General features: G+C 43.8%; 1 protein-coding gene across 1 annotated transcript in view; it reads left to right on the forward strand.

Moving 5' to 3' along the window:
• Nucleotides 1-1,070: 1,070 nt before the first annotated feature.
• Nucleotides 1,071-26,860, forward strand: part of LOC121545480 (voltage-dependent L-type calcium channel subunit alpha-1D-like) — a 109,734-nt gene continuing 83,944 nt past the window's right edge. The window contains exons 1-2 of the mRNA XM_045209399.1: nt 1,071-1,344; nt 1,884-1,989. Coding sequence (XP_045065334.1) covers nt 1,154-1,344; nt 1,884-1,989 — 297 coding nt within the window. The 5' untranslated portion in view covers nt 1,071-1,153. The remainder of the gene's footprint in view (nt 1,345-1,883; nt 1,990-26,860) is intronic.

Raw genomic sequence — 26,860 nt, forward strand, 5'->3', positions numbered from 1 at the left:
GTCGTAAGAAAAGGTAGGTTTATTTGTGGATTCATTTGATGGAAGTTTGGACTATGATCATATGCATTCTAGTCTAGTTGAGTGGAAGCAGTGGAATTCTGCAGATTTAAGTAATTAAGTTGTATTTGTCAGTACATTTAATATTTTGTTATTTTGTTATTTTCATCTTTATCTTTACTCTGCATTGTTGGAAAGGGACCCGTAAGTAAGCATTTCACTGTTTAGTCTACAGCTGTTGTTTTGATTTGATTAAAAAAATAATCGAGACTGACTCAGTTTTTCATCAACAGTTTGTGCACATGCATCCGCGATAGATGTGGGATCAATTAATTTTGTTGTTAGGAGTATGCATTACATTTAACAGTATGTGACAACAGAAATAATAGTTTTTTCCCCACATTATTTAAAAAAAAATTCTATCCTTTTCTTATTTATGTAGCATCCACATGGTGTACTGAGCAGCCTTCCCTTTTATCCTCAGCTCCCCCCCCCCCCTCTGAAGAGCCTAGGATGTAATTGCTTTGATTACAGCTTGCCATTCTGATCAGCTCACCTCAAAATTCATGTTTGCCGATATAAAAATGATATTTTATGAAGAATTAGATACACCACTAACTAGGCATACATACTAAATTAAGCACGTTCGCTACACTTGTGGGCATTGTAATGTCTAACTTTGATCTGCATGAAAACAAATGCCGTTAAATGGTTTATTTCAATATTTATGTGTCGCATGGCGACTTGTTGGTAAATTGCATGGTTAGAGGAGGGTTCTGCAGGTTTGGAGCTCTGAAATGCACTGCATAGACAGATAGACTGGTGAGGTCACTGTCACTGAATGTCACACAGTTTGTATTGATGCCTCTCTCTCCCTTCCCCTCTCTTTCCCATGGTTCTCTCACCATCTCCCTTACTCTCTGGCTTGCACCTTTCTCTGCTCACCCCCCCCCCTCACTCTCTCACTCTCCCCCTTATTTTTCTCTCCTCAGGGGCACAGTATGCCAGCAGCACCAGAGCCCCTCCCTCTGGTGATACGCCGGCCCTCTGGTCAGAAAACCCCTCCCAGCCTGAGCCCCGCCCCCAGACCGGCACTATCTCCTGGCAGGCCGCGATCCATGCTGCTCGTAACTCCCAGGGAAACGTCTCCCAGAGCATGAGCGCCCGCACCTCTGTCCCTGGGGCCACGCCTGCACCGGTAGGCTCGTTGTCACAGAGGAAGAGGCAACAGTACGCCAAGAGCAAGAAGCAGAGCGGCTCCACCAACAGCAGGCCGCCCAGGGCCCTGTTCTGCCTCACCCTCAACAACCCCATCCGCAGAGCCTGCATCAGCCTGGTGGAGTGGAAGTATCCTTTCTGGGGCTCTCAGTGGAGATATACAGGGACTCTCTGTGTCCCAACATGGAAAACACCTGTTTGATGTTGGTCTATTAGTTTACAGGCGAAAGCAGTTCAAAACAGTCATTAGGGCAAGTGTCCCGCCCCCTTCCAAGCAACAAACAATCAAACATTCAGTAACAAAATAATTTATCTTGCAGTCTCCATATTGAGTTTTTTCTCTTCTTCAGCTGAAAACCCTCTATCAGACCAGACCCCAGTTGGAAACAGTCTAAAGCGTTCATTTGAGTTTAGTTCTGAATGCATCCATCACAGAAAGTATCCAGTGTGTTTCTAAAGATGATGCATTAATACAACCCTAGATAAGGAATAATTCCTCTAGCATATATCAAAATGGAAATGTTGCTGTATTTTAAAATGTTTGCTTTGATCATTGTTCATTTTACTTCATAAGATCCTACCTTTAAATGACTGCAATGTGCTCTCTCTGTTTATGCTCATGTATTGACTGTGTGCTTTGAACATTGTTCCTTAACTGTGTGCCTCAGACCCTTTGATATCTTTATATTGCTCTCTATTTTTGCTAACTGTGTGGCCTTAGCTGTTTATATCCCCTTCCCCGAGGACGACTCCAACTCCACCAACCATGACCTGGTGAGTAGTCTATTCTATTCTACAGTATAGCTGGGCTTCAGGAAGTGAAAATTGTCTATTGTATTTCTGTGAGGATATTTCTATTGAATACTGAATTGACCATGGCATGGATGGATTATGTTACACATTCATAAGAGTACTTCTGCAGAATCAGGGTACATTCAGGAATTGCACTGTTTTGTGGCTGAAACGCGTTGGTTCTACTTTTAACAATAAATAAGCTTTTTCATTTAATTCCATTGTCCTCCAAGAGTTGCTGAATCTCTTCTCTACCTTTGTACACTCTATGGCGTCGGGTTTCCCGTCATTATTTGGTGATGTATCATGTTTTTTTGTTGACATAAACAGTATGCTACGCTAGTCTGTTCTGGAGGTCATCTGTCCTGTGTGTCACACACAGTCTCTTCCACACACAGTAGTGAGGGCTTGGAGATGACAAAACCCTGGTAGTTTGTTTATGGGGCTGATATAATCATACACACAGACCGTATGTGCAGTGCAGCTGCAGCATAACAGCAATGAGTAATTTAAAATGATGAAATAGAATCATTTACAATGAGCAGTTATAGTTAGAATAAAAAATATAGTTCTATGACCAGTTATATGTCAATCAGCAATCTTTAACAGTGACCAGAAAACAGATGATAATTAACTATATGTAACAGGTGCTTGTCAAAGATTTTCAATTCAATTCCATTTTGATACACAGAGCTGTATACTTGTGTGATAGATTGACCATCTATCTCAGTTCTATTCCATCTCCCAGCATGCATATCCAATGGCATGCCAGTCTCTAGAAATAAACTACAAATCAATTTGATCGTCAAGCCTCTAACTGTTAGAATGTGAAAAGTTGTCCGTCCTCTTTAGATTATTTATACTGGAAGACACATGCCTATGATCCCTAAACAGATGGAGGAAACAGAGTATTAACGCTCCCCAAGTCTCTGGTCAGCAGCATCTCATGTCCAAACTTTATTTGATGGAGGTTTTCACTATTCAGAAAGTTCTTGTCAGAATAAACACATTTTACAATAGCAGGAAGGAAATCATATCATTTATTTATGTTGTAAATTGCTGGTGGTATAAGTTTGTTTTGAACACATTTTAAGAGAGAAATCTACAGCGTCATTTTCCCCATCCACCCCCTCTTGTTTCTTGTGTATGACTTGTATAGAAGCAGTAGGCAGTATTGTGTCGACAGTGGAAGACATTATAGGAATGCTGCTGTTTCCTGTTTTGTTGTCTACTGGCCAAGGTCACTGATTCCTCCATCATGGTTATTATTGAAGTGAAAGCTAGAGTGAACTGAGTCACTGATGGTTTTCCTTTAGGACAGTAGTTTGTATTATTTGAGGAGCATTTGACCTATCAACATCTGAGGATTTCTACTGTGAAACCGTAGAGATTCAGGTGATTGGGACATGTTAACTTCCTGTCTTCATTAAAGCAGATAGTTGATAGTATCTAAAGTCTTTCTGGGAAATGTGGTTTTAGATTTCTTTGAACTCCTGTTGTGTGAGTTGGCATGAGTTAACTACTTTCCAGTGTCTTTGCACAAACAACAAACAGGCGCATGCGCACACACACACAGACAGTTGCATCAAGACAGAGGAGCCTGCGTCATCTGACCTCTATGTGTCTGCTCTCACAATAGCATTCCTGAAGAGGGAGGGGCGTGTCTGTGTGTGCTTGATATGCTAGCATGAATTAAACCTAAACCAACAGGTGTGTGTGTCTGTGAAAGGTCCTAATCAATAGAAACCTTGAAAACACTCCCTCTCTTAAGGGGTAATAGACATTTGAACACTGCAATGGATCAGTAGAAGTTCAGATCTGGAGCATGAATGAGTGTGTGTGTCTTAAGGAGGATTGAGTGTCCTGCTGTGTGATGGTCACTTAGGGCTTGAGACCTTCTCCCTCTCAGTGTGTATCATTGAGCATGGCTACTCACGCCAGTGTGGCTCTTTATCTGGTGTGTCAGTATCTGTGGGAATATCCTAGTTTGAGTGTGCAAGTAACTAGGAATATCCTAGTTTGAGTGTGTGTGTGTGTGTGCGTGCACACGCGTGTGTCTCTGTGAGTGTGTGTGTGGCCAGGTTTGGAGGATTAAGCTGTGCTGTGGATTAGTGGCCAGTAGATGAGTGGAGGTTGTGCAGGGAGAGAGGGAGGGAGAGAGGGAGGGAGAGAGGGAGAGGGAGAGGGGAGAGGGAGAGAGAGAAAAGAGAAAAGAGAGAGAGAGAGAGAGAGAGAGAGGGAGAGGGAGAGAGAGAAGGAGAGGGGAGAGGGCGAGAGAGAGGGGGAAGGAGAGAGAGCGAGAGAGGGGGGGAAGGAGATGGAGGGAGAGAGGGAGGGAGAAGGAGAGGGGAGAGGGAGAGAGGGGGAAGGAGAGAATGAGAGGGAGAGGGAGAGGAGGGAGGGAGAGGGGGCAGGGTCTAGGCCACGTGTGGGAGGTGGGTCTATGGAATGAAGGAGTGTTTAACAGTGGATAATGTGACTGTCTCTGTTTGGGTCTGACCCATGCTGTGGCTCTGGCTGTGGCTGGGATGATGATTAGGATCATATTGAGCTTGGCTATGATTTGGTGGGTACTTATACTTATGACATCTCCTTTGACCACTACCATACTGCATGGCCAATTCATCTAATTCATAATCCAATGAGCGAGCCGTCACATTGGTCTCCATTGGCAACAGGAGCCAACAGTTACAGCATAAACAAACAGTTCAAAAACACTGGATAGACAATCCAAATAAAAACATTAAGGGCTGATGTTTACTGTCCTTTGTGTTACTCTGTGTTTGGTGATTTTATTCCCCAGATAAACGTTCATGTATCTGTTGTAGAGATACATTGTTTATGGGTGGTTTATTTGATTCTGTGTCATCAAGGTCTCAGTTTGCATGGAATAGGATGGCTGAATGGTTTTAATCTGTCCAATCACCAAATATTCAGACAGTAAAATAGTTGGGATCTAAGATAGAGCTTTTTTTAATGATATTGTTGCTAAATGAGTTTTAAGAGGTTTTCAGCTGAATTCCCATTCTGAGCCTAACAGGCATTTTCTTGGAGAAAAAGGCATAAAGTCATGCTAGTGTTTTTAATATTGTCCTGTCTTAGTGGGTGAATGTGCCCTCACTGTATTTAGAACATATTCAGCGGCTTGAGGATCAAGACCATGTTTTATGTGTGTATATGTGTGTGTGTATGTGTGTGTGTGTGTATGTGTGTGTGTATGCTGCCTACAATATGTGTGTTTGCGTATAATATGTGTGTGTTACACACACACACACACACAATACATTTTGTCAACACAGAATGATGTTTGGTGAATATGTCATGTATATGTGTGTATGTGTGTGTGTTTTGTGTGTCTTATTCCCAAAGAAAATGTCAGGTTGCGTCTTACTCTCTGTTAGGGATGAAAGGTTTTCCAGAAAGGAGAGGAAATTAGACTCAGGCTAAACAGCATGCAGGCCGTGTGTGTGTTTGTGAGAGAGAGTGAGATAGAGATAGAGGCAGACCTTTGGTGAATGTGTTAAGAGGATTTCTTTATTTCTTTATTCCACTGTAAGACTCTATCCCTGTCTCACTGTTGATTTCTTTCTCTTGAAGTCTGACATTTTGACTACCTACTAAACAATTTAGTACTAGGTTGTAAAATCGATCTAATTTGAAAAATTGAAATGTTGGCTGAGATACAGTGGCCAGCTTGTGTACGAACAGTACTTCTCCAGGATGGTGAGTTCTATTATTTTGGTGTAGTTCCCACTTTCCACTGTTTGGGTTGTGTTACTCAAATCAAATCAAAGTTTATTTGTCAAATGCACAGGTTACAGAATAGTATACTCAGTACAATGAAATGCTCCTCTCAACAGTGCAACAGTTACAAAAAACGTACAGTACAGTTGAGTGCATGGTTATAATGCTACTCTGTGGGTTTAAGAACACAGGTGTTAGTATGAAAGCTATGATCCCTTATTGATGTCACCTGTTACATCCACTTCAATCAGTGTAGATGAAGGGGAGGAGACAGGTTAAAGAAGGATTTTTAAGCCTTGAGATAATTGAAACATGGATTGAGTATGTGTGCCATTCAGAGGGTGAATAGGCAAGACAAAATATTTAAATGCCTTTGAACAGGGTATGGTAGTGGGTGCCAGGCGCACCGGTTTGAGTGTGTCAAGCATTGGAGTCAACATGGGCCAGCATCCCTGAGGAACGCTTTCGACACCTTGTAGAGTCCATGTTCACTATAACAGCACAGTACAGTTTCAACCGGGGCTGGGGAGGGCGGCAGTGCTGAGAGCAGATATCCATTGATCGTATCGGGCTCGCAGAGCTGTGTGGTGCGTGGCAGGGTATGAGGCCGAGCGAGGCGCTGCGCCCCAGGCAGCATTATTACAGCTTCATTTCAGCTCACGCCTCATTACAAACAGGAAGTGCTCTGCTGTCCTCGGGGGGAGCTGGCCACTTCGAGACCAACAGACTGAGCCTGGATACTGGGCTGTCAAATTAGATACACACACGTAGTACACGTGCACCATGCGGACACACACACGTACGTGCAAATCCTAAATCTTAAGCACACATGCACGTACATACACTTTGATACTATATTAATAGTTTAGGGAATGCTATAAATTTACCCTCACGCCAGAGGAAAACACTGTTCTCAGGCCCCTCACAAGATAACTTAAATGTTACCACAGCAGAGTGTGTGGGCATGGGGTGTGGGGAGGCGTCTTACAGCAGCCTGGTCAGGTCTCATTGTCAGTCAGAGACATAAACGGCAACAACAAAATGAAAACAACACACTGTACAAAACAACACAACACAACACAAAGACAGCCTCTCTCTTGCCCAGGGCTGTGGAGAACAGAAGCAAATGTTTGCATGCAGAACTTGTTTACATTATCATTCATTTAAACTTAATGGTGTGAGAATGTTCTCCTTTTTCCAGTGTGGCTTTTGACATTAAGTAATTACATATCCTTGTGTGTATTTGGAAGAGAGGGAGAGGAGAGGGGAGGACCAGCACTTACTGTTCCATTCCCTCCTGTTTTCCACAGTATTACCCTCACACTGTGATCACGCATGCAGTGTGTGTGTGTGTGTGTGTGTGTGTGTGTGGAATCTCAACAGTATTTTGCCTTGCACAGTGTGTCTTTGGTGAGGTGTCAACAGCTTTTCGTCATGGGTGCTTTTAGGTCTTGTGAAATGTCAACAGCAGTTGGCTTCACACATGTTAGCCTCATGTAACTTATTTTGTCTTGTGAAATGTCAACGGAGGATCTGTAGCAGTCACTGTATGTCCAGGCCCTGAAGTGGTGTGTGTGTGTGTGTGTTTTAGATGTTTTATTGTCACACACATACATGGGTGTGTTCTATTTTATCCTATCCTATTGTAGCATGAGAGTTTTTTTGATATACTTGTCAGATCCATCACATGACCATGTGGTCAAGCTGCCCTCATGGCTTTAGTCCCTCTGACATTAGTCATGCTCTGTGAGATGGGGATGTAGTGGCCCTGGTTGGGTCATTTTATCTCTCTGTGAGATGGGGATGTAGTGGCCCTGGTTGGGTCATTTTATCTCTCTGTGAGATGGGGATGTAGTGGCCCTGGTTGGGTCATTTTATCTCTCTGTGAGATGGGGATGGGGATAATGATAGGGATGATGATGATGAAGACAGAGATGTTGGATGGAGAAGGGGATGATGATGATGATGATGAAGACAGAGATGTTGGATGGATAAGGGGATGATGATGATGATGATGATGTGGATGAGAATGCTGCTGCTGCCACTGATGATGATGATGATTATGATGGAGATGAAGGATTGTAAACTGTGTGCTGGCTGTGAGGGAGCTGCTCTGTTTTAATCCTGCCTTCTAAAGCCCAGTGAGGGCAGATTACTGCAGCCAGGCTTGTGCAGCTGGAACGTGCCTGGCTGCCTGCAGCCTGATGCCTGTTACAACATTTTGTCATCAAAGGTCCTCTGTCATCAATCTCTCTCTGTTGTCAGAGAGTCATCCTCTCGTTTCCGTTGTCAGCTGTTTCCTCGTTCACTCACTCAATCACCAAGTAACTTTTCTGGATCCATGATGATGGGTTATGGGGGTAGAGAGATGGTGGGATGGTGGGAGCAGTGATTAGGTTGGAATGGGTTTGATATGGGGATTTGGAGGGTTTGGTTTGATTTGATTTATTAGGATCCCCATTAGTCGACGCCAATGGCGACAGCTAGTCTTACTGGGGTCCGATATACAATTTACATACATTTAAAAACATTAACATGTAGTGTGTGTGTGCATCTCAGTTACACATACATGTCAGTACATACACACAACAAGTAGGTCACGTGGGAGAGGCGTTGTACCGTGATGTGTTGCTTTATTTGTTTTTTGAAACCAGGTTTGCTGTTCACTTGCGCTATATGAGATGGAAGGGAGTTCCATGTCTCATGGCTCTGTATAATACTGTACGTTTCCTTGAATTTGTTCTGGACCTGGGGACTGTGAAAATACCCCTGGTGGCATGTCTGGTGGGGTAAGTGTGTGTGTCAGTGCTGTGTGTAAGCAATTTGGAATTTCCAACACATTAATGTTTCTTTTAAAAACAAGAAGTGACACGGTCAGTCTTTCCTCAACTCTTAGCCAAGAGAGACTGGCATGCATAGTATTAATATTAGCCCTCTGATTACAATGAAGAGCAAGATGTGCCGCTCTGTTCTGGACCAGCTGCAGCTTAACTAGGTCTTTCTTTGCAGCACTTGACCATATGACAACAATAATCAAGATAAGATAAAAGTAGAGCCTGCAGGACTTGTTTTGTGGAGTATGGTGTCAAAAAAGCAGAGCATCTCTTTATTACAGACAGACCTCCCCCCATCTCCCCAACCATTGAATCTATATGTTTTGACCATGACAGTTTACAATCTAAGGTAACAACAAGTAATTTAGTCTCCTCAACTTGTTCAACAGCCACACAATTCATTACCAGATTCAGCTGAGTTTTAGAACTTAGGGAATGATTTGTACGAAATACAATGCTCTTAGTTTTAGAGATGTTCAGGACCAGTTTATTACTGGCCACCCATTCCAAAACAGACTGCAACTCTTTGTTAAGGGTTTCAGTGACTTCATTAGCTGTGGTTGCTGATGTGTATATGGTTGAATCATCAGCATACATGGACACACATGCTTTGTTTAATTCCAGTGACAGGTTGTTGGTAAAAATAGAAAAGAGTAGAGGGCCTAGAGAGCTGCCCTGCGGTACACCACACTTTACATGTTTGACATTAGAGAAGCTTCCATTAAAGAACACCATCTGAGTTCTATTAGATAGATACCTCTGAATCTACGATATGGCAGAGGTTGAAAAGCCATAACACATATGTTTTCTCAACAACAGGTTATGGTCAATAATTTCAAAGGCTGCACTGAAATCTAACAGTACAGCTCCCACAATCTTCTTATTATCAATTTATTTCAACCAATCATCAGTCATTTGTGTCAGTGCAGTACATGTTGAGTGCCCTTCTCTATAAGCATGCCGAAAGTCTGTTGTTTAATTTGTTTACAGAGAGTAGCAATGTATTTGGTCAAACACATTTTTTCCCAACAGTTTGCTAAGAGCTTGCAGCAAGCTGATAGGTCTGCTGTTAGAACCAGTAAAGGCCGCTTTACCACTCTTGGGTAGCAGAATGAATTTGGCTTCCCTCCAGGCCCGAGGACAAAGACTTTCCTCTAGGCTCAGATTAAAGATATGACAGATAGGAGTGGCTATAGAGTCAGCTACCGTCCTCAGTAGCTTTCCATCTAAGTTGTCAATGCCAGGAGGTTTGTCACTATTGATGGATAACAATAATTTTTCCACCTCTGACACACTAACTTTACAAAATTCTAACTTGCAATGCTTTTCTTTCATTATTTGTTTTTTTATACATGAGTACGATGGCTCACGTTGTTGGCATTTCCTGCCTAAGTTTGCCCACTTTGCCAATTAAGTAATCATTGAAATAATTGGCAACATCAAATGGTTTTGTGATGAATAAGCCATCTAATTCAATGAAAGATGGAGTTGAATTTGTCTTTCTGAAGATAGCTTTTGTTTTCCCCCCTCTCTGGTCTTTAACCACATAAGGCCACACACACAGGGTCAGTCACAGTTACATGCTCCTCTCCTTCAGTCTAAAACCAGCTCCCCAATCCCCTGTGTTACTGATCCTATCACCAAACGCACCCAGTGACCAGCCAAACTGATGTAATGTTGTGACATTAGGTGGCATTGGGTCTGGGAGTAAAACACCAGAATGTGACTTTAAAAAGAGCGGGGCTTAACCCCTGTCCTTGCAGGCTGGCCAGGAAGCAGATGCCTGGACCAGGTTGCTCAGCCTGTCATGTTGGCACGCCCTGTTGGCACACAGACACCCGAGCAATAGAGGGTTAGAGTTTGAGGGGCCATAAACTGCAACAGCAAGTCAGTGGGCATTTTTTGGGTACTGGCTGGCACATTTCTCAGAGGTGTTTCGTAACCTGTGTTTTTCCCATAACTTCAAAAAAAGAAAAGAAAAGGAAAATAGTACATCAACTTTATGTAGACAGGGGTATTATGTCAAAAGAAAATTGACATTTGTCAAACATTTTTATGGTATGTACTGCTTTTTTGTTTTTACATTTACTGATAATTTCGAAAATAATGTTTCAGCTCTATCTTAAACAATTTAAAGAGGGGTTTGTTCTCCACCCAATTCCTCTTATGAATAAATTATTTTCCAAGAAAAAAAAAAACTTAACAGTGAAAATTAAATCGGGGTCCATATCAGAGTCTTCCAAATAAATATTAACACTAATAACATAAAAATTAATTACAAATTAAATACAAATGTAATAAATAAAACATAATATCAGAGTCTTCCAAATAAATATTTACGCCGATGTGATTCAAGTAAATGCTGTGGTTAAGGATCATAATGGCGTTTTGTAGTGGGTGCTTGGGTTGGTTGATATCTGCCCTTGCTTGTAGTATTTTAGCTCTGTGATGAAGGGCTCAATGTCAGAGGATCATACAGGGACTGGAAGTGAGCCAGATGTTTAGGCTTGTGTCCTAAGACCTACAGTATGTCTGTGCTTATTCCTCAATATACATGTGTGTGGGTTTTGAGCTTCTGTGAATGTGTCTGTGTGTGTCTGTGTGGTCTGTGTGTGGTGTGTATGTGTTTGTGTGTGTCTGTGTTTATGTAAGTGTGTGTACTGTGTGTTTATTCATCTGTAGCTCCTTCCATTTTACATAAAGCGCCCTGCTACCGTGACAACTGTGTCCATGGAGACTTGAGGGTGTCTGGGAGGAAGTGCTTGCCTCGGAGACTCTCTTTAACCAGAAAGAGAGATGAGCTGCAGCTGCTCTATCTACTGCTTGCCTGCCCGCCCACCCACTCCACTCTGTCCACTCCAAAACATAACCTGGCTGTGCCGGTGCATAAATATATCAATCAATTAATCAATCAAATGTATTTTATAAATCCCTTTTTACATAAGCAGTTGTCACAAGGTGCTTTACAGATACCCAGCCTAAAACCCAAAAGAGTAAGCAATACAGATGCAGAAGCACAGTGGCTAGGAAAAACTCCCTAAAAGGAAGGAACCTAGGAAAGAAACTAGAGAGCAACCAGGCTCCGAGGGGTGGCCAGTCCTCTTCTGACTATACCAGATAGAGATTTAAAACCCATTCACGTCCTTGTACTATATTTAGGACAATATCAAAATGCGCCACTGAACAAATTATGTGTGATGTACAGTGCATCCAGAAAGTATTCAGACCCCTTCCCTTTTTCCACATTGTGTTACGTTACAGCCTTATTATGTGGTCCTCTGTAGCTCAGCTGGTAGAGCACAGCGCTTGTAACGCCAAGGTAGTGGGTTCGATCCCCAGGACCACCCATACACAAAAAAAAAATTATGCACGCATGACTGTAAGTCGCTTTGGATAAAAGCGTCTGCTAAATGGCATATTATTATTATTATTATTATTATTCTAAAATGAATTAAATTATTTTTTCCCCTCATCAATTAACACACAGTACCCAATAATGACTAAGCGAAAACAGGTTTTTAGAATGTTTTGCTAAAAAACAGAAATATCTTATTTACATAAGTATTCAAACCCTTTGCTATGAGACTCAAAATTGAGCTCAAGTGCATCCTGTTTCCATTGATCATCCTTGAGATGTTTATATAACTTGATTGGAGTCCACCTGTGGTAAATTCAAATGATTGGACATGATTTGGAAAGGCACACACCTGTCTATATAAGGTCCCACAATTGACAGTGCATGTCAGAGAAAAAACCAAGCCATGAGGTCGAAGGAATTGTCCGTAGAGCTCCAAGACAGGATACTTTCGAGGCACAGATCTGGGGAAGGGTACCCAAAAATGTCTGCAGCATTGAAGGTCCCCAAGAACACAGTGGCCTCGATCATTCTTAAATGGAAGAAGTTTGGAACCACCAAGACTCTTCCTAGAGCTGGCCACCCGGTGACCAAGAACCCAATGGTCACTCTGACAGAGCTCCAGAGTTCCTCTTTGGAGATGGGAGAACCTTCCAGAAGGACAACCATCTCTGCAGCACCCCACCAATCAGGCCTTTATGGTAGAGTGGCCAGACGGAAGCCACTCCTCAGTAAAAGGCACATGACAGCCCGTTTGGAGTTTGCCAAAAGGCACCTAAAGGACTCTCAGACCATGAGAAACAAGATTCTCTGGTCTGATGAAACCAAGATTGAACTCTTTGGCCTGAATGCTAAGTGTCACATCTGGAGGAAACCTGGCACCATCCCTACGGTGAAGCATGGTGGTGGCAGCATCATGCTCTGGGGATTTTTTTCAGAGGCAGGGACTGGGAGACTAGTGGTCTAAGGCACTGCATCGCAGTGCTAGCTGTGCCACTAGAGATCCTGGTTCGTATCCAGGCTCTGCTGTAGCCGGCCGCAACCGGGAGACCAATGGGGCGGCGCACAATTGGCCCAGCGTCGTCCAGGGTAGGGGAGGGAATGGCAGGCAGGGAGGTAGCTCAGTTGATAGAGCATGGCGTTTGCAACGCCAGGGTTGTGGGTTCGTTTCCCACGGGGGGCCAGTATGAAAATAATAATGTATGCACTAACTGTAAGTCGCTCTGGATAAGAGTGTCAGCTAAATGACGTAAATGTAAATGTAAATGTAGTCAGGATCGAGGGATAGATCAACAGAGCAAATTACAGAGAGATCCTTGATGAAAACCTGCTTCAGAGCGTTCAGGACCTCAGACTGGGGCGAAGGTTCACCTTCCAACAGGACAACGACCTTAAGCACACAGCCAAGACAACGCAGGAGTGGTTTCGGGACAAGTCTCTGAATGTCCTTGAGTGGCCCAGCCAGAGACTTGAACCCGATCGAACATCTCTGGAGAGACCTGAAAATAGCTGTGCAGCGACGCTCCCCATCCAACCTGACAGAGCTTGAGTGGATCTGCAGAGAAGAATGGGAGAAACTCCCAAAACACAGGTGTGCCAAGCTTGTAGCTTCATACCCAAGAAGACTCAAGGCTGTAATCGTTGCCAAAGGTGCTTCAACAAAGTACTGAGTAAAGGGTCTGAATACTTATGTAAATGTGATATTTCAGTTTTGTATTTTTAATACATTTACTAATAAATCTTTTTAAAAAACGTTTTTTGCTTGTCATTATGGGGTATTGTGTGTAGATTGATGAGGAAAAAAAACAATTGAATCCATTTTAGAATAAAACTGTAACGTAACAAAATGTGGAAAAAGTCAAGGGGTCTGAATACGATCCGAATGCACTGTACTTGTTGAACATAGCTACAGTGAGGGAAAAGGTATTTGATCCCCTGCTTATTTTGTATGTTTGCCCACTGAAATGATCAGTCTATAATTTTAATGGTAGATTTATTTGAACAGTGAGAGACAGAATAACAACAACAAAAACATCCAGAAAAACGCATGTAAAAAATGTTATAAATTGATTTGCATTTTAATGAGGGAAATAAGTATTTGACCCCTCTGCAAAACATGACTTAGTACTTGGTGGCAAAACCCTTGTTGGCAATTACAGAGGTCAGACGTTTCTTGTAGTTGGCCACCAGGTTTGCACACATCTCAGGAGGGATTTTGTCCCACACCTCTTTGCAGATCTTCTCCAAGTCATTAAGGTTTCGAGGCTGACGTTTGGCAACTCGAACCTACAGCTCCCTCCACAGATTTTCTATGGGATTAAGGTCTGGAAACTGGCTAGGCCACTCCAGAACCTTAATGTGCTTCTTCTTGAGCCACTCCTTTGTTGCCTTGGCTGTGTGTTTTGGGTCATTGTCATGCTGGAATACCCATCCACAACCCATTTTCAATGCCCTGGCTGAAGGAAGGAGGTTCTCACCCAAGATTTGACGGTACATGGCCCCGTCCATCGTCCCTTTGATGCAGTGAAGCAGTCCTGTCCCCTTAGCAGAAAAACACCCCGAAAGCATAATTTTTCCACCTCCATGTTTGACGGTGGGGATGGTGTTCTTGGGGTCATAGGCAGCATTCCTCCTCCTCCAAACACGGCGAGTTGAGTTGACGCCAAAGAGCTCGATTTTGGTCTCATCTGACCACAACACTTTCACCCAGTTCTCCTCTGAATCATTCAAATGTTCATTGGCAAACTTCAGACGGGCCTGTATATGTGATTTCTTGAGCAGGGGGACATTGCGGGCGCTGCAGGATTTCAGTCCTTCACGGCGTAGTGTGTTACCAATTGTTTTCTTGGTGACTATGGTCCCAGCTGCCTTGAGATCATTGACAAGATCCTCCCGTGTAGTTCTGGGCTGATTCCTCACCGTTCTCATGATCATTGCAACTCCACAAGGTGAGAAATTGCATGGAGCCCCAGGCCGAGGGAGATTGACAGTTCTTTTGTGTTTCTTCCATTTGCGAATAATCGCACCAACTATTGTCACCTTCTCACCAAGCTGCTTGGCGATGGTCTTGTAGCCCATTCCAGCCTTGTGTAGGTCTACAATCTTGTCCCTGACATCCTTGGAGAGCTCTTTGGTCTTGGCCATGGTGGAGAATTTGTAATCTGATTGATTGCTTCTGTGGACAGGTGTCTTTTATACAGGTAACAAACTGAGATTAGGAGCACTCCCTTTAAGAGTGTGCTCCTAATCTCAGCTCGTTACCTGTATAAAAGACACATGGGAGCCAGAACTCTTTCTGATTGAGAGGGTGTCAAATACTTATTTCCCTCATTAAAATGCAAATCAATTTATAACATTTTTGACATGCGTTTTTCTGGATTTCTGTTTTGTTGTTCTGTCTCTCACTGTTCAAATAAACCTACCATTAAAATTATAGACTGATCATTTCTTTGTCAGTGGGCAAACGTACAAAATCAGCAGGGGATCAAATACTTTTTTCCTTCACTGTATAGCCATCAGTCTTGCGTGTTTTCATGGTAATCACTCACTCATGTCCCGACATGAGCTTTAGCTATTCTGCTACAGAGCTTTTTGATGCGAGGATGCGTGTGCATCACTTGAACGTGACGTTTGCTGGTAAACAATATGTTAATCTGTCTCTATTCATGCTGTTCATAATGGCTTGGCTTATGGTGCTTGACCGAGATCAAATATGTTTTTAGATCATTTTATTCATGTACTCTGTTGACATTGTGCGGGATTATGAATCCAGCACTAAAAATACACTTTAAAAAATATAGACGCAACATGCAACAATTCCAAATATTTTATTGAGTTACAGGAAATCAGTCAATTTAAATAAATTCATTAGGCCCAAATCTATGGATTTCACATGACTGGGAATACAGTTACTTTACAAAAAGGTAGGGGCGTGGATCAGAAAACCAGTCAGTATCTGGTGTGACCACCATTTGCCTCATGCAGCGCGACACATCTTCTTCACATAGAGTTGATCAGGCTGTTGATTGTGTCCTGTGGAATGTTGTCCCACTCCTCTTCAATGGCTGTGCGAAGTTGCTGGATATTGTCGGGAACTGGAACACGCTGTCGTACACGTCGATCCAGAGCATCCCAAACATGCTCAATGGATGACATGTCTGGTGAGTATGCAGGCCATGGAAGAACTGGGACATTTTCAGCTTCCAGGAATTGTGTACAGATCCATGAGACATGGGGACTTGCATTATCTCGTCACGGTATCTCTGTGCATTCAAATTGCCATTGATAAAATGCTAATGTGTTCATTGTCCGGAGCTTATGCCTGCCCATACCATAACCCCACCTCCACCATGGGGCACTCTGTTCACAACGTTGACATCAGCAAACTGCTCGCCCACACAACGCCATACACGCTGTCTGACATCTGCCCGGTACAGTTGAAACCGGGATTCATCCGTGAAGAGCACACTTCTCCAGCGTGCCAGTGGCCATCGAAGGGGAGCATTTGCCCACTGAAGTCGGTTACGACTCCGAACTGCAGTCAGGTCAAGAACCTGGTGAGGATGACGAGCACGCAGATGAGCTTCCCTGAGATGGTTTCTGACAGTTTGTGCAGAATTTCTTCGGTTGTGCAAACCCACAGTTTCATCAGCTGTCCGGGTGGCTGGTCTCAGACGATCCTGCAGTTGAAGAAGCCGGATGGGAAGGTCCTGGGCTGGCGTGGTTACACGTGGTCTGCGGTTGTGAGGCCGGTTGGACGTACTGCCAAATTCTCTAAAACAACGTTGGAGGTGGCTTACGGTAGAGAAATGAACATTAAATTCCCTGGCAACAGCTCTGGTGGACATTCCTGCAGTCAGCATGCCAATTGCACACTCCCTCAAAACTTGAGACATCTGTGGCATTGTGTTGTGTGACAAAACTGCACATTTTAGAGTGGCCTTTTATTGGTGCACCTTTGTAATGATCATTCCGTTTAATCAGCTTCTTGATATGCCACACCTGTCTGGTGGTTGGATTATCTTGGCAAAGGAGAAATGGTCACTAACAGGGATGTAAACAAATTTGTGCACAACATTTGAGAGAAATAAGCTTTTTGTGCATATGGAAAAATTCTGGGATCTTTTATTTCAGCTCATGAAACATGGGACCAACAATTTACATGTTGCATTTATATTTTTGTACAGTGTAGAAACAAGAGGTAATCAAATGGGCTTAATTGTGAAGCCTGAGGATATGATGATGATGGGTGGGAGGAGTCTGTGGAGTAAAGCGTGTTCACTATCAGTACTCACCACACCAGGGTTTCCCAAACTCGGTCCTGGGGCCCCGCCCTGGGTGCACGTTTTGGTTTTTGCCCTAGCACTACACAGGACTGAGTTTGGGAAACCCTGCCCTACACAATAGTTATTTTGATAAATGACCAGCAAATCCTTAGGGATTTATTGAGGAGATTCAGCTATACCGTTTCTGTTACAATATTATTTTTAAATAACGTTTTTGGGTCCTTTGAATTGGGTCAACCTCCCTCTCTCTTCCTATATCTCTGTTTCTCTGTTTCTCTATTTCTCTCTCTCTCTTTCTCTCTCTCTCACTCTCACTCTCACACTCACACTCTCTCTCACACACACACACACACACACACACACACACACACACACACACACACACACACACACACACACGTGACAATAGATGGCTGTTCAGTTCTGCCTCAGGGTTGGTTAACCCTTAGTGACTGTACTTCACAGCACATCACCATAATTCTGACCGACTCATCTCTCTGCCTGTTCTCTTTCATGAAATGATATAATCAAGCTATCTATTATTAGTAATCATGATATAACCAAGCCTGTTATTTACAATAAAGGACCACAGTGTTCACAATCACTGAAAGGGTGTGTATTAGCAGAAAAACACCTTTATTTAATCTTTCTTATCTATTTTATTTCATTATCTGATTTCTCTTTTTTCACCGTGCTTAATAATTTAGATTCATCCAAGTTAACAAATTATTGTACTATTAGTCTTGATCCATTTGATTGAATGGATCGAATAGCCCAGTTAATTAATACAATCACACAGATCTGAGCTGGATGATGTTCAGTCATAATACTGGTTATTCTCCTCATCTCAGGGCTCTGCTAGAACCCCTCTCAGCTGATATCACTAGTCAGCTCACTGCACACCTGGATTAAAATACTATTTGAAATAATTTAAAATACTTTATCTGTGCTTGATTGAGCTTGGCTGGCTTAATCAATCAATTGAATAGTCACAAATCTGGCACTCTAGGGAGGACAGAGCGAACGCTCAAAGTATTTCAAAGATTTAAAATAGTATTTGAACCCTGGTGTGGCTCACTGTAGCTGAACCACAGAGAAGAGACTCAAACCAAACCATATCCTCTCATCACATCTGTGTGTAACAGACATGTCCCAATTTCACTTTGTGGCTAAAGACATACAGTACCAGTCAAAAGTTTGGACACACCTACTCATTCAAGTTTTTTTCGTTATTTTGACTATTGTTTACATTGTAAAATAATAGTGAAGACATCAAAACTATGAAATAACACATATGGAATCATGTAGTAACCAAAAAAGTGTTAAACAAATCAAAATATATTTTAGATTTTAGATTCTTGAACAACACAATAGAAAGCAGAGTGGGATCATCTCAGCATCTTACTACAGTACCAGTCAAAGGTTTGGACACACCTACTCATTCAAAGGTTTTTCTTTATTTTTACTATTTTCTACATTGTAGAATAATAGTGAAGACATCAAAACTATGAAATAACACATATGGAATCATGTAGTAACCAAAAAAGTGATTATTCAAAGAAGCCACCCTTTGCCTTGATGATAGCTTTGCACACTCTTGGCATTCTCTCAACCAGCTTCATGAGGTAGTCACCTGGAATGCATTTTAATTTAACAGGTGTGCCTTGTTAAAAGTTAATTTGTGGAATTTCTTTCCTTCTTAATGCGTTTGAGCCAATCAGTTGTGTTGTGACAAGGTAGGGTTGGTATACAGAAGAAAGCCCTATTTGGTAAAAGACCAAGTCCATATTATGGCAAGAACAGCTCAAATAAGCAAAGAGAAACGACAGTCTATCATTACTTTAAGACATGAAGGTCAGTCAAATCCGTTTCTTCAAGTGCAGTCACAAAAACCATAAAGCGCTATGATGAAACTGGCTCTCATGAGGACCGCCACAGGAAAGGAAGACCCAGTTACCTCTGCTGCAGAGGATAAGTTCATTAGAGTTAACTGCACCTGAGATTGCAGCCAAAATAAATGCTTCACAGAGTTCAAGTAACAGACACATCTCAACATCAACTGTTCAGAGGAGACTGTGAATCAGGCCTTCATGGTCGATCTGCTGCAAAGAAACTACTACTAAAGGACACCAATAACAAGAAGAGACTTGCTTGGGCCAAGAAACACAAGCAATGGACATTAGACCGGTGGAAATTTGTTTGAGGTTTTTGGTTCCAACCGCCGAGTCTTTACAGATGCATAGTAGGTGAACGCAGGGGCGGTGTGTTCAATAGGGCGATATGGGCGACGCACTGCCAAACGGGAAAAGGAAGGGATTTTTTTTCTAATCAATTATATCACGGCAACAGTAGTTATCAGTGTTCTAATCTGATCTGACTGCCACTAAATGTCAAATCAGGCTAAAGTCGTGCTTCAAATGGCCCCGCCCGTTTTTGGGGCGATTTCAGTCAAGTTGAAAATCGCCCAGAAGTCTGTCATAGACTCTGATGTAAAATCTATTTTTTTCAAATTTCAAAGCTTTCAATACAATCTCTATGTGTTTCTGAGGGCTTGCACTTACGCGCTTCGTCATACGTGACGTAACCATGAACGTAACTAAGAAAATAGCGGCTAGCAGCGTCTCTGTTGCGACCTGCAGTGTGGCGTTATCTTATGTTTTTAATTTGTACACTTAGTGGCGTTATTTTATGTTTTTAATTTGTACACTTAGTTTACAAACATTCTGCCAACCATGGATTTCCAGTGGTGGGTTTTGGACTGATCTTGTTGATCGTGTACATACCCGCTACGAACGGACTAAATAATGAAAACGCTGCTGGCAGCGGAATCCAATACAGCTGAGAGACTTGGCTGGATGACAGAGTCCCGGACAGAGAAGTGGAGCCGGCCGGCTTCACCCTGGTCAGAGCGGACCGCGATCTGAGTGACAGTCACAGGGAAAATCGATCCTGGTAAGAGAGCGACTCTGTACCCCCGACATTGAACTGCTTTCTGTGTCACTGCGACCTTACTATCTGCCCCGTGAGTTCCCCCAATTGTTTGTTACCGTTGTGTACTGTTGATAATCACAAGTTTACTGGAGAACTGAGACCAAGTAGAGACTTTGGACAGGGGTGGATATGGTATAATAAAGGCAGTTTATTCAGAGGTAAAGATATCTGGAATCGCGTGCACGGACTCGTTCGTCAAACTCTTAGGGAGCTATCTGAAGAGAGCCCCGAAAACATTGTGTGCAGACATTTTATACAATAAATGATGTAGGTTGAATCTAGTAGTTCTGATCTTCTGATTGGTCCTGATGAGTTGGGCGAGGTCCCCTCCACTGTTGCATTGGCTCTGAGTCGGGTTCTCTGTCTTCAAATGTTCAGCCTAAAGAGAGGGGATTTTTGTGTGTGTGTGTGTGTGTGTTTAACAGTGATGATGTGTGTGTGTGTGTGTGTTATCAGTGATGATGTGTGTGTGTGTGTGTGTGTGTGTGTGTGTCCTCAGAGCAAGAACTCGTGAGTTGGAAGAACTGAGAGACCTATGGCGTGGGTGTTGTCCTTGGCCACCTGCTGACAAGGCTGACAAGATAGGACTCTTTTGTCCATTGTTATAGGATAGGAACAGCATTGATTGAAAACAAACGCCCAACACAAAATGGGTCATGCACAAGATTTTAGTCAGACCAAGCTATAACATTATATATTTACTACGACAGTACATTCAACCAAAAGCTAATATAACAAAGGCATCAGAGATTATTTATAATCTGTCACAGAAACTGGAATCCATCTCCCCAGATCAGGCAATAAATGCTTCTGGTATTGACTTATATGCTGCCCCTGTCTTCATGTTGTTGCTGGACATATCTTTTTTAAAATGTGTGTAGGTCACCTAAATCATCAGAAAAATTGCCCCTCCTGAGAATTTTTTCAGGAGCCGCCACTGGGTGAACGGATGATCTCTGCATGTGTGGTTCCCACTGTGAAGCATGGAGGAGGAGGTGTGATGGTAAGGGGCGCTTTGCCGGTGACACTGCCGGTGATTTATTTAGAATTCAAGGCCCACTTAACCAGCATGGCTACCACAGCATTCTGCAGCGATGCGCCATCCCATCTGGTTTGCACTTAGTGGGACTATCATTTGTTTTTCAACAGGACAATGACCCAAAACACACCTCCAGGCTGTGTAAGGGCTATTTGACCAAGAAGGAGAGTGATGGTGCATGATTAAATAAACAAAAATCCTCAGCAATCTACACACTAATGACATAATGACAAAGCGAAAACAGGTTTTTAGAAATAAAAAACAGAAATACCTTATTTACGTAAGTATTCAGAACCTTTGCTATGAGACTCGAAATTGAGCTCAGGTGTATCCTGTTTCCATTGATCATCCTTGAGATGTTTCTACAACTTGATTGGAGTCCACCTGTGATAAATTCAATTGATTGGACATGATTTGGAAAGGCACACACCTGTCTATATAAGGTCCCAAAGTTGACAGTGCATGTCAGAGAAAAAAACAAGCCATGAGGTCGAAGGAATTGTCCGCAGAGCTCCGAGACAGGATTGTGTCGAGGCACAGATCTGGGGAAGGGTACCAAAAAAATTCTGCAGCATTGAAGGTCCCCAAGAACACAGTGGCCTCCATCATTCTTAAATGGAAAAAGTTTGGAACCAACAAGACTCTTCCTAAAGCTGGCCTCCTGGCCAAACTAAGGAGTTGGGGGAGAAGGGCTTTGGTCAGGTAGGTGACAAAGAACCTGATGGTCACTGACAGCGCTCTAGAGTTCCTCTGTGGAGATGGGAGAACCTTCCAGAAGGACAACCATCTCTGCAGCACTCCACCAAACAGGCCTTTATGGTAGAGTGGCCAGACGGAAGCCACTCCTCAGTAAAAGGCACATGACAGCCCGCTTGGAGTTTGCCAAAAGGCACCTAAAGGACTCTCAGACCATGAGAAACAAGATTCTCTGGTCTGATGAAACCAAGATTGGACTCTTTGGCCTGAATGCCAAGCGTCACATCTGGAGGAAACCTGGCACCATCCCTACGGTGAAGCATGGTGGTGGCAGCATCATGCTGTGGGGATGTTTTTCAACGGCAGGGACTGGGAGACTAGTCAGGATCAAGGGAAAGATGAACGGAGCAAAGTACAGAGAGATCCTTGATGAAAACCTGCTCCAGAGCTCCCAGGACCTCAGACTGAGGCGAAGGTTCACCTTCCAACAGGACAACGACCCTAAGCACACAGCCAAGACAACGCAGGAGTGGCTTCGGGACAAGTCTCTGATTGTCCTTGAGTGGCCCAGCCAGAGCCCGGACTTGAACCCAATCGAACATATCTGGAGAGACCTGAAAATAACTATTTAATCCATTTTAGAAAAAGGCTGTAACGTAACAAAATGTGGAAAAAGTCAAGGCAGTAGGGTGTTTGTGTTCTATGGGGTGGTAATGTGTTTGACTGTGCATGCGCGTGTGTGTGTGCGTGCACGTGACTGACAGAGTGCCTGTCAAAATGTATTTGGTGTGTGTATGTGTGTGTGTGTGTGTGTGCGCGTGCGTGCTCAAAGGGCAAGCTCATTCAGACATTGGGTGCTGACTTTGTACTCATTCTGTTTTCTTTGTTTTGAGGATTGGGTACAAAAATGTGTCTGGGTAGATGAGCTTACTCACACCTGACAGTTGTGAAGATGTCTGTCTGCCTTTAGGATGGACTTGATGAAGTCTGTTTTCAGTGATGTTGCTGCTAGTTGAAGATGTGCCCATAGATCAGCAGAACTGACCTCAGCGTCGTTCTCCTCGACGTGAGCTCTACTGTACCCTACTGTACCCTACTGTACTCCCAACAGAGGGACACAAAATCCCATCAACCCTGCCTCTTTTATGATATAATTTATAGATAAGACCCAATTTAGTCCCACAGCATGCTCTTTCTCTGTCTCTTACTTTCACTCTCTCTCTCTCTCTCTCTCTCTCCTTAGCACTCTCCATCTCTCTGTATGGGAAGATATAGGGCTGGGCTGATGTACAGTATTGTAGCTGGTAGAGAATATGTTAAGAGGTTTACTGTACAGACTACTTAGCCAATGAGGGGGAGGAAAGCAGTCCTTGACTATGTCAGATTTGTATCTAATGCTTGTCTACTCCATCTCAGTCTTTCCCAAGGACCGGAGCATTGTTGATAAAAAACAATAAGTCTGCTTGGGAGGTGACAGAAAGCTTGAACCTTCTTTTCAGAAAAGATCCTTTGCTTATTGTCTGAGCTTCCATAGAACATTCATGTGGGAGTGTTGTAACTGTGGTTTAGTGTCATAACTGCCTGTATTGAGGTTTAGATAACTCTCTTGATTTGCCGTTTTTATAGCAAATAGGATGTAAATGGCTATTGGAGTGGTGCTAATGGTGGAGCTGTGGGGCTTCTCTGTTCAGCGGTCGCTCTCTTCCTACTGTGTTCTGCACACTGTCCACCATTCTGGCTCTTATTAATTTCATTAGGTCAATCAGTGGATGGCTAATAAGGCCTGATTACCCCCACGCCTGCTACTGGACTACATCAGGGCCTCAGGGTCTCACACACACACACACACACTCTCTCTCTCTTTCTCTCTCTCGCTCTCTCTCTCTCTCCCTCTCTCATTATTCATCATTCATCATCCTCAGATCAAATGTCCACAATGACCCATAAACGAGATGCTATCACCATAAGCCTATTGGCTACTTGATCTAATAGTGAGAGTCTCCCCAGTAAATCGACATTGGTTCTGTGAACATTCCCAGAACATTCGTTAGGTTGCAGCAAATGTTCTCATAACACAAAAACTGTCCAGTCATGCTGATGATTATACAATGCTTGTATAAAACATTCAAGTGATCTATACAGTTCCAGAACAGAACCGTTATTTTAAACTCATGGGGAACCGGTTAATAACGTTATTTTATGTTCCGCACATTTTTTTCCTGTCCCACAAAACAATATAACAAAGCGCACACACTCTGTCATTCAGAAACTTATTCCAGAGTCTTCCTGCCAGCTGAAAATCATTGCCAGTGTGTGTGCGATGTGCATGTGTAGGCTACCTGCCCGTTCCTCCGTAGGTACTGTATAATTCTGTTGGCCTAATTCAGATAATGCATGTCATAACAAGATGTCCAGCGCTTCAAGCAAAGCCTCCTCCTCCACCCTCTCTCGCTCTCTCCCCACCCGCAAAATTTCAGTCGCATCTCGTGTCCTACATTTGTCTGTCCAATGCATGTAACCATCTATAGCTTGCACGCTCCATAGCATGCTGCTCTATCTGCACTGATTGGTGAAGTAATTTAATGTCCAGCTAAATGTAAAACAATTATAATAATTCAGAGTTTCAAAAAGGATTACTAAGTAACAATATAAACCGTTACTTTTTTGGGGTTCGAACCGGTTCAAATCTTTATTTTGCTGGTCGGAACAGTGGAATGGAACAAAAAAAAGAATGGTTCTGTTCAGAGCGAAACGATTGGAAAATAATTTAGGTTCCAACCCCTGGTTCCCAGAATGTTTCATTAGGTTGTGGGAACAGTCTGGTGGGAACATTGTGGGGACATCACAAAAGATAAACTGTCCAGTTGTGCAGATGATTATAAAATGCTACAAAATATAAACTGTCCAGTTGTGCAGATGATTATAAAATGCTACTTTTGGGGTGCAAAAAATATTCACTTGATGGTACAAGAATGTTCCCAGAACAAATTTGTTATGTTCTTTAAAATATCCTTAAAACATTTATTTAGGTTGTGGGAACATTGTGGGGATATGACAAGAGATACAGTGTCATGAGCACTCTCTCTCCCTGGTAGCAACATTAATTGCATTCAATTATCTTCCACTCTGCTCACCTCCCTCTCTCTACTCAGCCTAACTAGCTCCACCTGCCCTGCTCTGCTCTTGTTACCTGGCCAGCTGCACTGCATTTCCCACTCACCATCCTCACCTTGCCTCACTCTGTTCTAATTACTCTGCCAGCTGAACTGCATTTCCCCACTACCTCTCCCAGTATATCAAGCCCTGGTTTTCAGCCAAGCCCTGTCAGATCGTCTTCAAACCCGGACCAGTAACCTGCCTGTCTGCGCTCTGACTCCTGTTTGTGATACCGATCCTTTCTTGACTGCCTCCTTGTTCTACTGCCCCGTCTATCCCAACCTGCCTTCTGGACCTCGACTACTCTCCGATCTTCAGCCCCTCCGGTAACTCGTTTCTGCCTTCTGTCTCTCACCACGATATTTGCCCAGCCCTGATCTGTACTTCTGCCTGCCATTCATATTGCTGTTGTGTGTGTGTGTTCCCCCAGGTCTCCGACCACCAGATGAGCGTGCCCAGACGTTTCACCACCCTCAGCCCGATACGCCGCTCCATCACTGGGGAACACACACTAAGCACTTGGACTGGACACCCCCGGACATTTGGTGACCCCCGGAGCACAGGTACCCACAGGAGGACCCTGAAAGACCCCTGACACCCCTGGGACTCCTCTTCCCGCCTGTAACCTTGAATAAAGAACTCTGAATTTGAACTTGCGCTCTTGGGTCCTCTTCTGTTCGTGACAGAACGATCTGACCATCATGGACCCAGCGCACTCCCTGACCACGATGGAGGAAGAGCCAGAGAGGACTGCCCTACAGCGACTGGAACGCTCTGAGGGAGACATAAATCGGATGGCTGGCGACATCGCTTCCCTTCTCCAGCTATTCAACCAGCAGCAACAACAGTTCCAACTGCAGCAACAACAGCTAGCCCAAGCCCTGCAACTACTCTCAAGCCCGGCTACTCCACCTGCACCCCCCTGGTCCTTTTGTTCCTGTACCACCGATACTCCTTCATCCCTCCGCTGGAGGTCCCAATGCTGCAGGCCCGGCAGTGCTGCCACCAGATCCCCACGCTCCTGAACCAAGGATTGGGAACCCGGAACGTTTTGATGGCAACCAGAAGCAAGTAAGACCATTCTTGAGCAGCTGCCGAATCCAGTTTGCACTACAGCCCAGGACTTTCTCAACAGAGGGAGCCAAGGTGGGGTATGTCATCACACATCTCACCGGTCGAGCTCGGTTGTGGGGAACGGCGGAATTCGACCGGCAAACCCCAGCCTGTGCCTCCTTCAGTGCCTTTGAGGAGGAGATGTTAAAGGTCTTTGACCTAGGCTCGCCAACAGCCGAGCGTCACAAGCTCTGCTCACCATCCGTCAGGGCAATCGGACAGTGGCAGACTTCTCCATTGACTTTCGTACCCTGGCCAGTCAAAGCTCGTTTAACCCAGAGGCACTGGTGCAAGCCTTCCTCCATAGCCTGGCGGACTATATCAAGGACGAGCTTGTTTCCCATGACCCGCCCTCAACGCTTGATGCCGCCATTGACCTTGCCGTTCGCATTGACCGCCGTATACAGACCCGGAGGAGGGAGAAGGGCCGTCTCAGTCAACCTGCCATCCGTACTCGGGTCGATACCGCTTCTGTCCAGCCCCTGCCTGTCAAGTCCCATAGCCAACTCAATCAGCCTGAGCCCATGGAGATTGGCCGTGCCTCTCTGACTCCCGAGGAGCGTCGGCGCCGTCTAAGCTCCAACCTTTGCCTCTACTGTGGTGGCGAGAATCACCGTGTCGCTACTTGTCCGGCAAAAGC

Source organism: Coregonus clupeaformis, chromosome 30, assembly GCF_020615455.1.
Source record: "Coregonus clupeaformis isolate EN_2021a chromosome 30, ASM2061545v1, whole genome shotgun sequence".
Taxonomy (NCBI): Eukaryota; Metazoa; Chordata; class Actinopteri; order Salmoniformes; family Salmonidae; genus Coregonus; species Coregonus clupeaformis.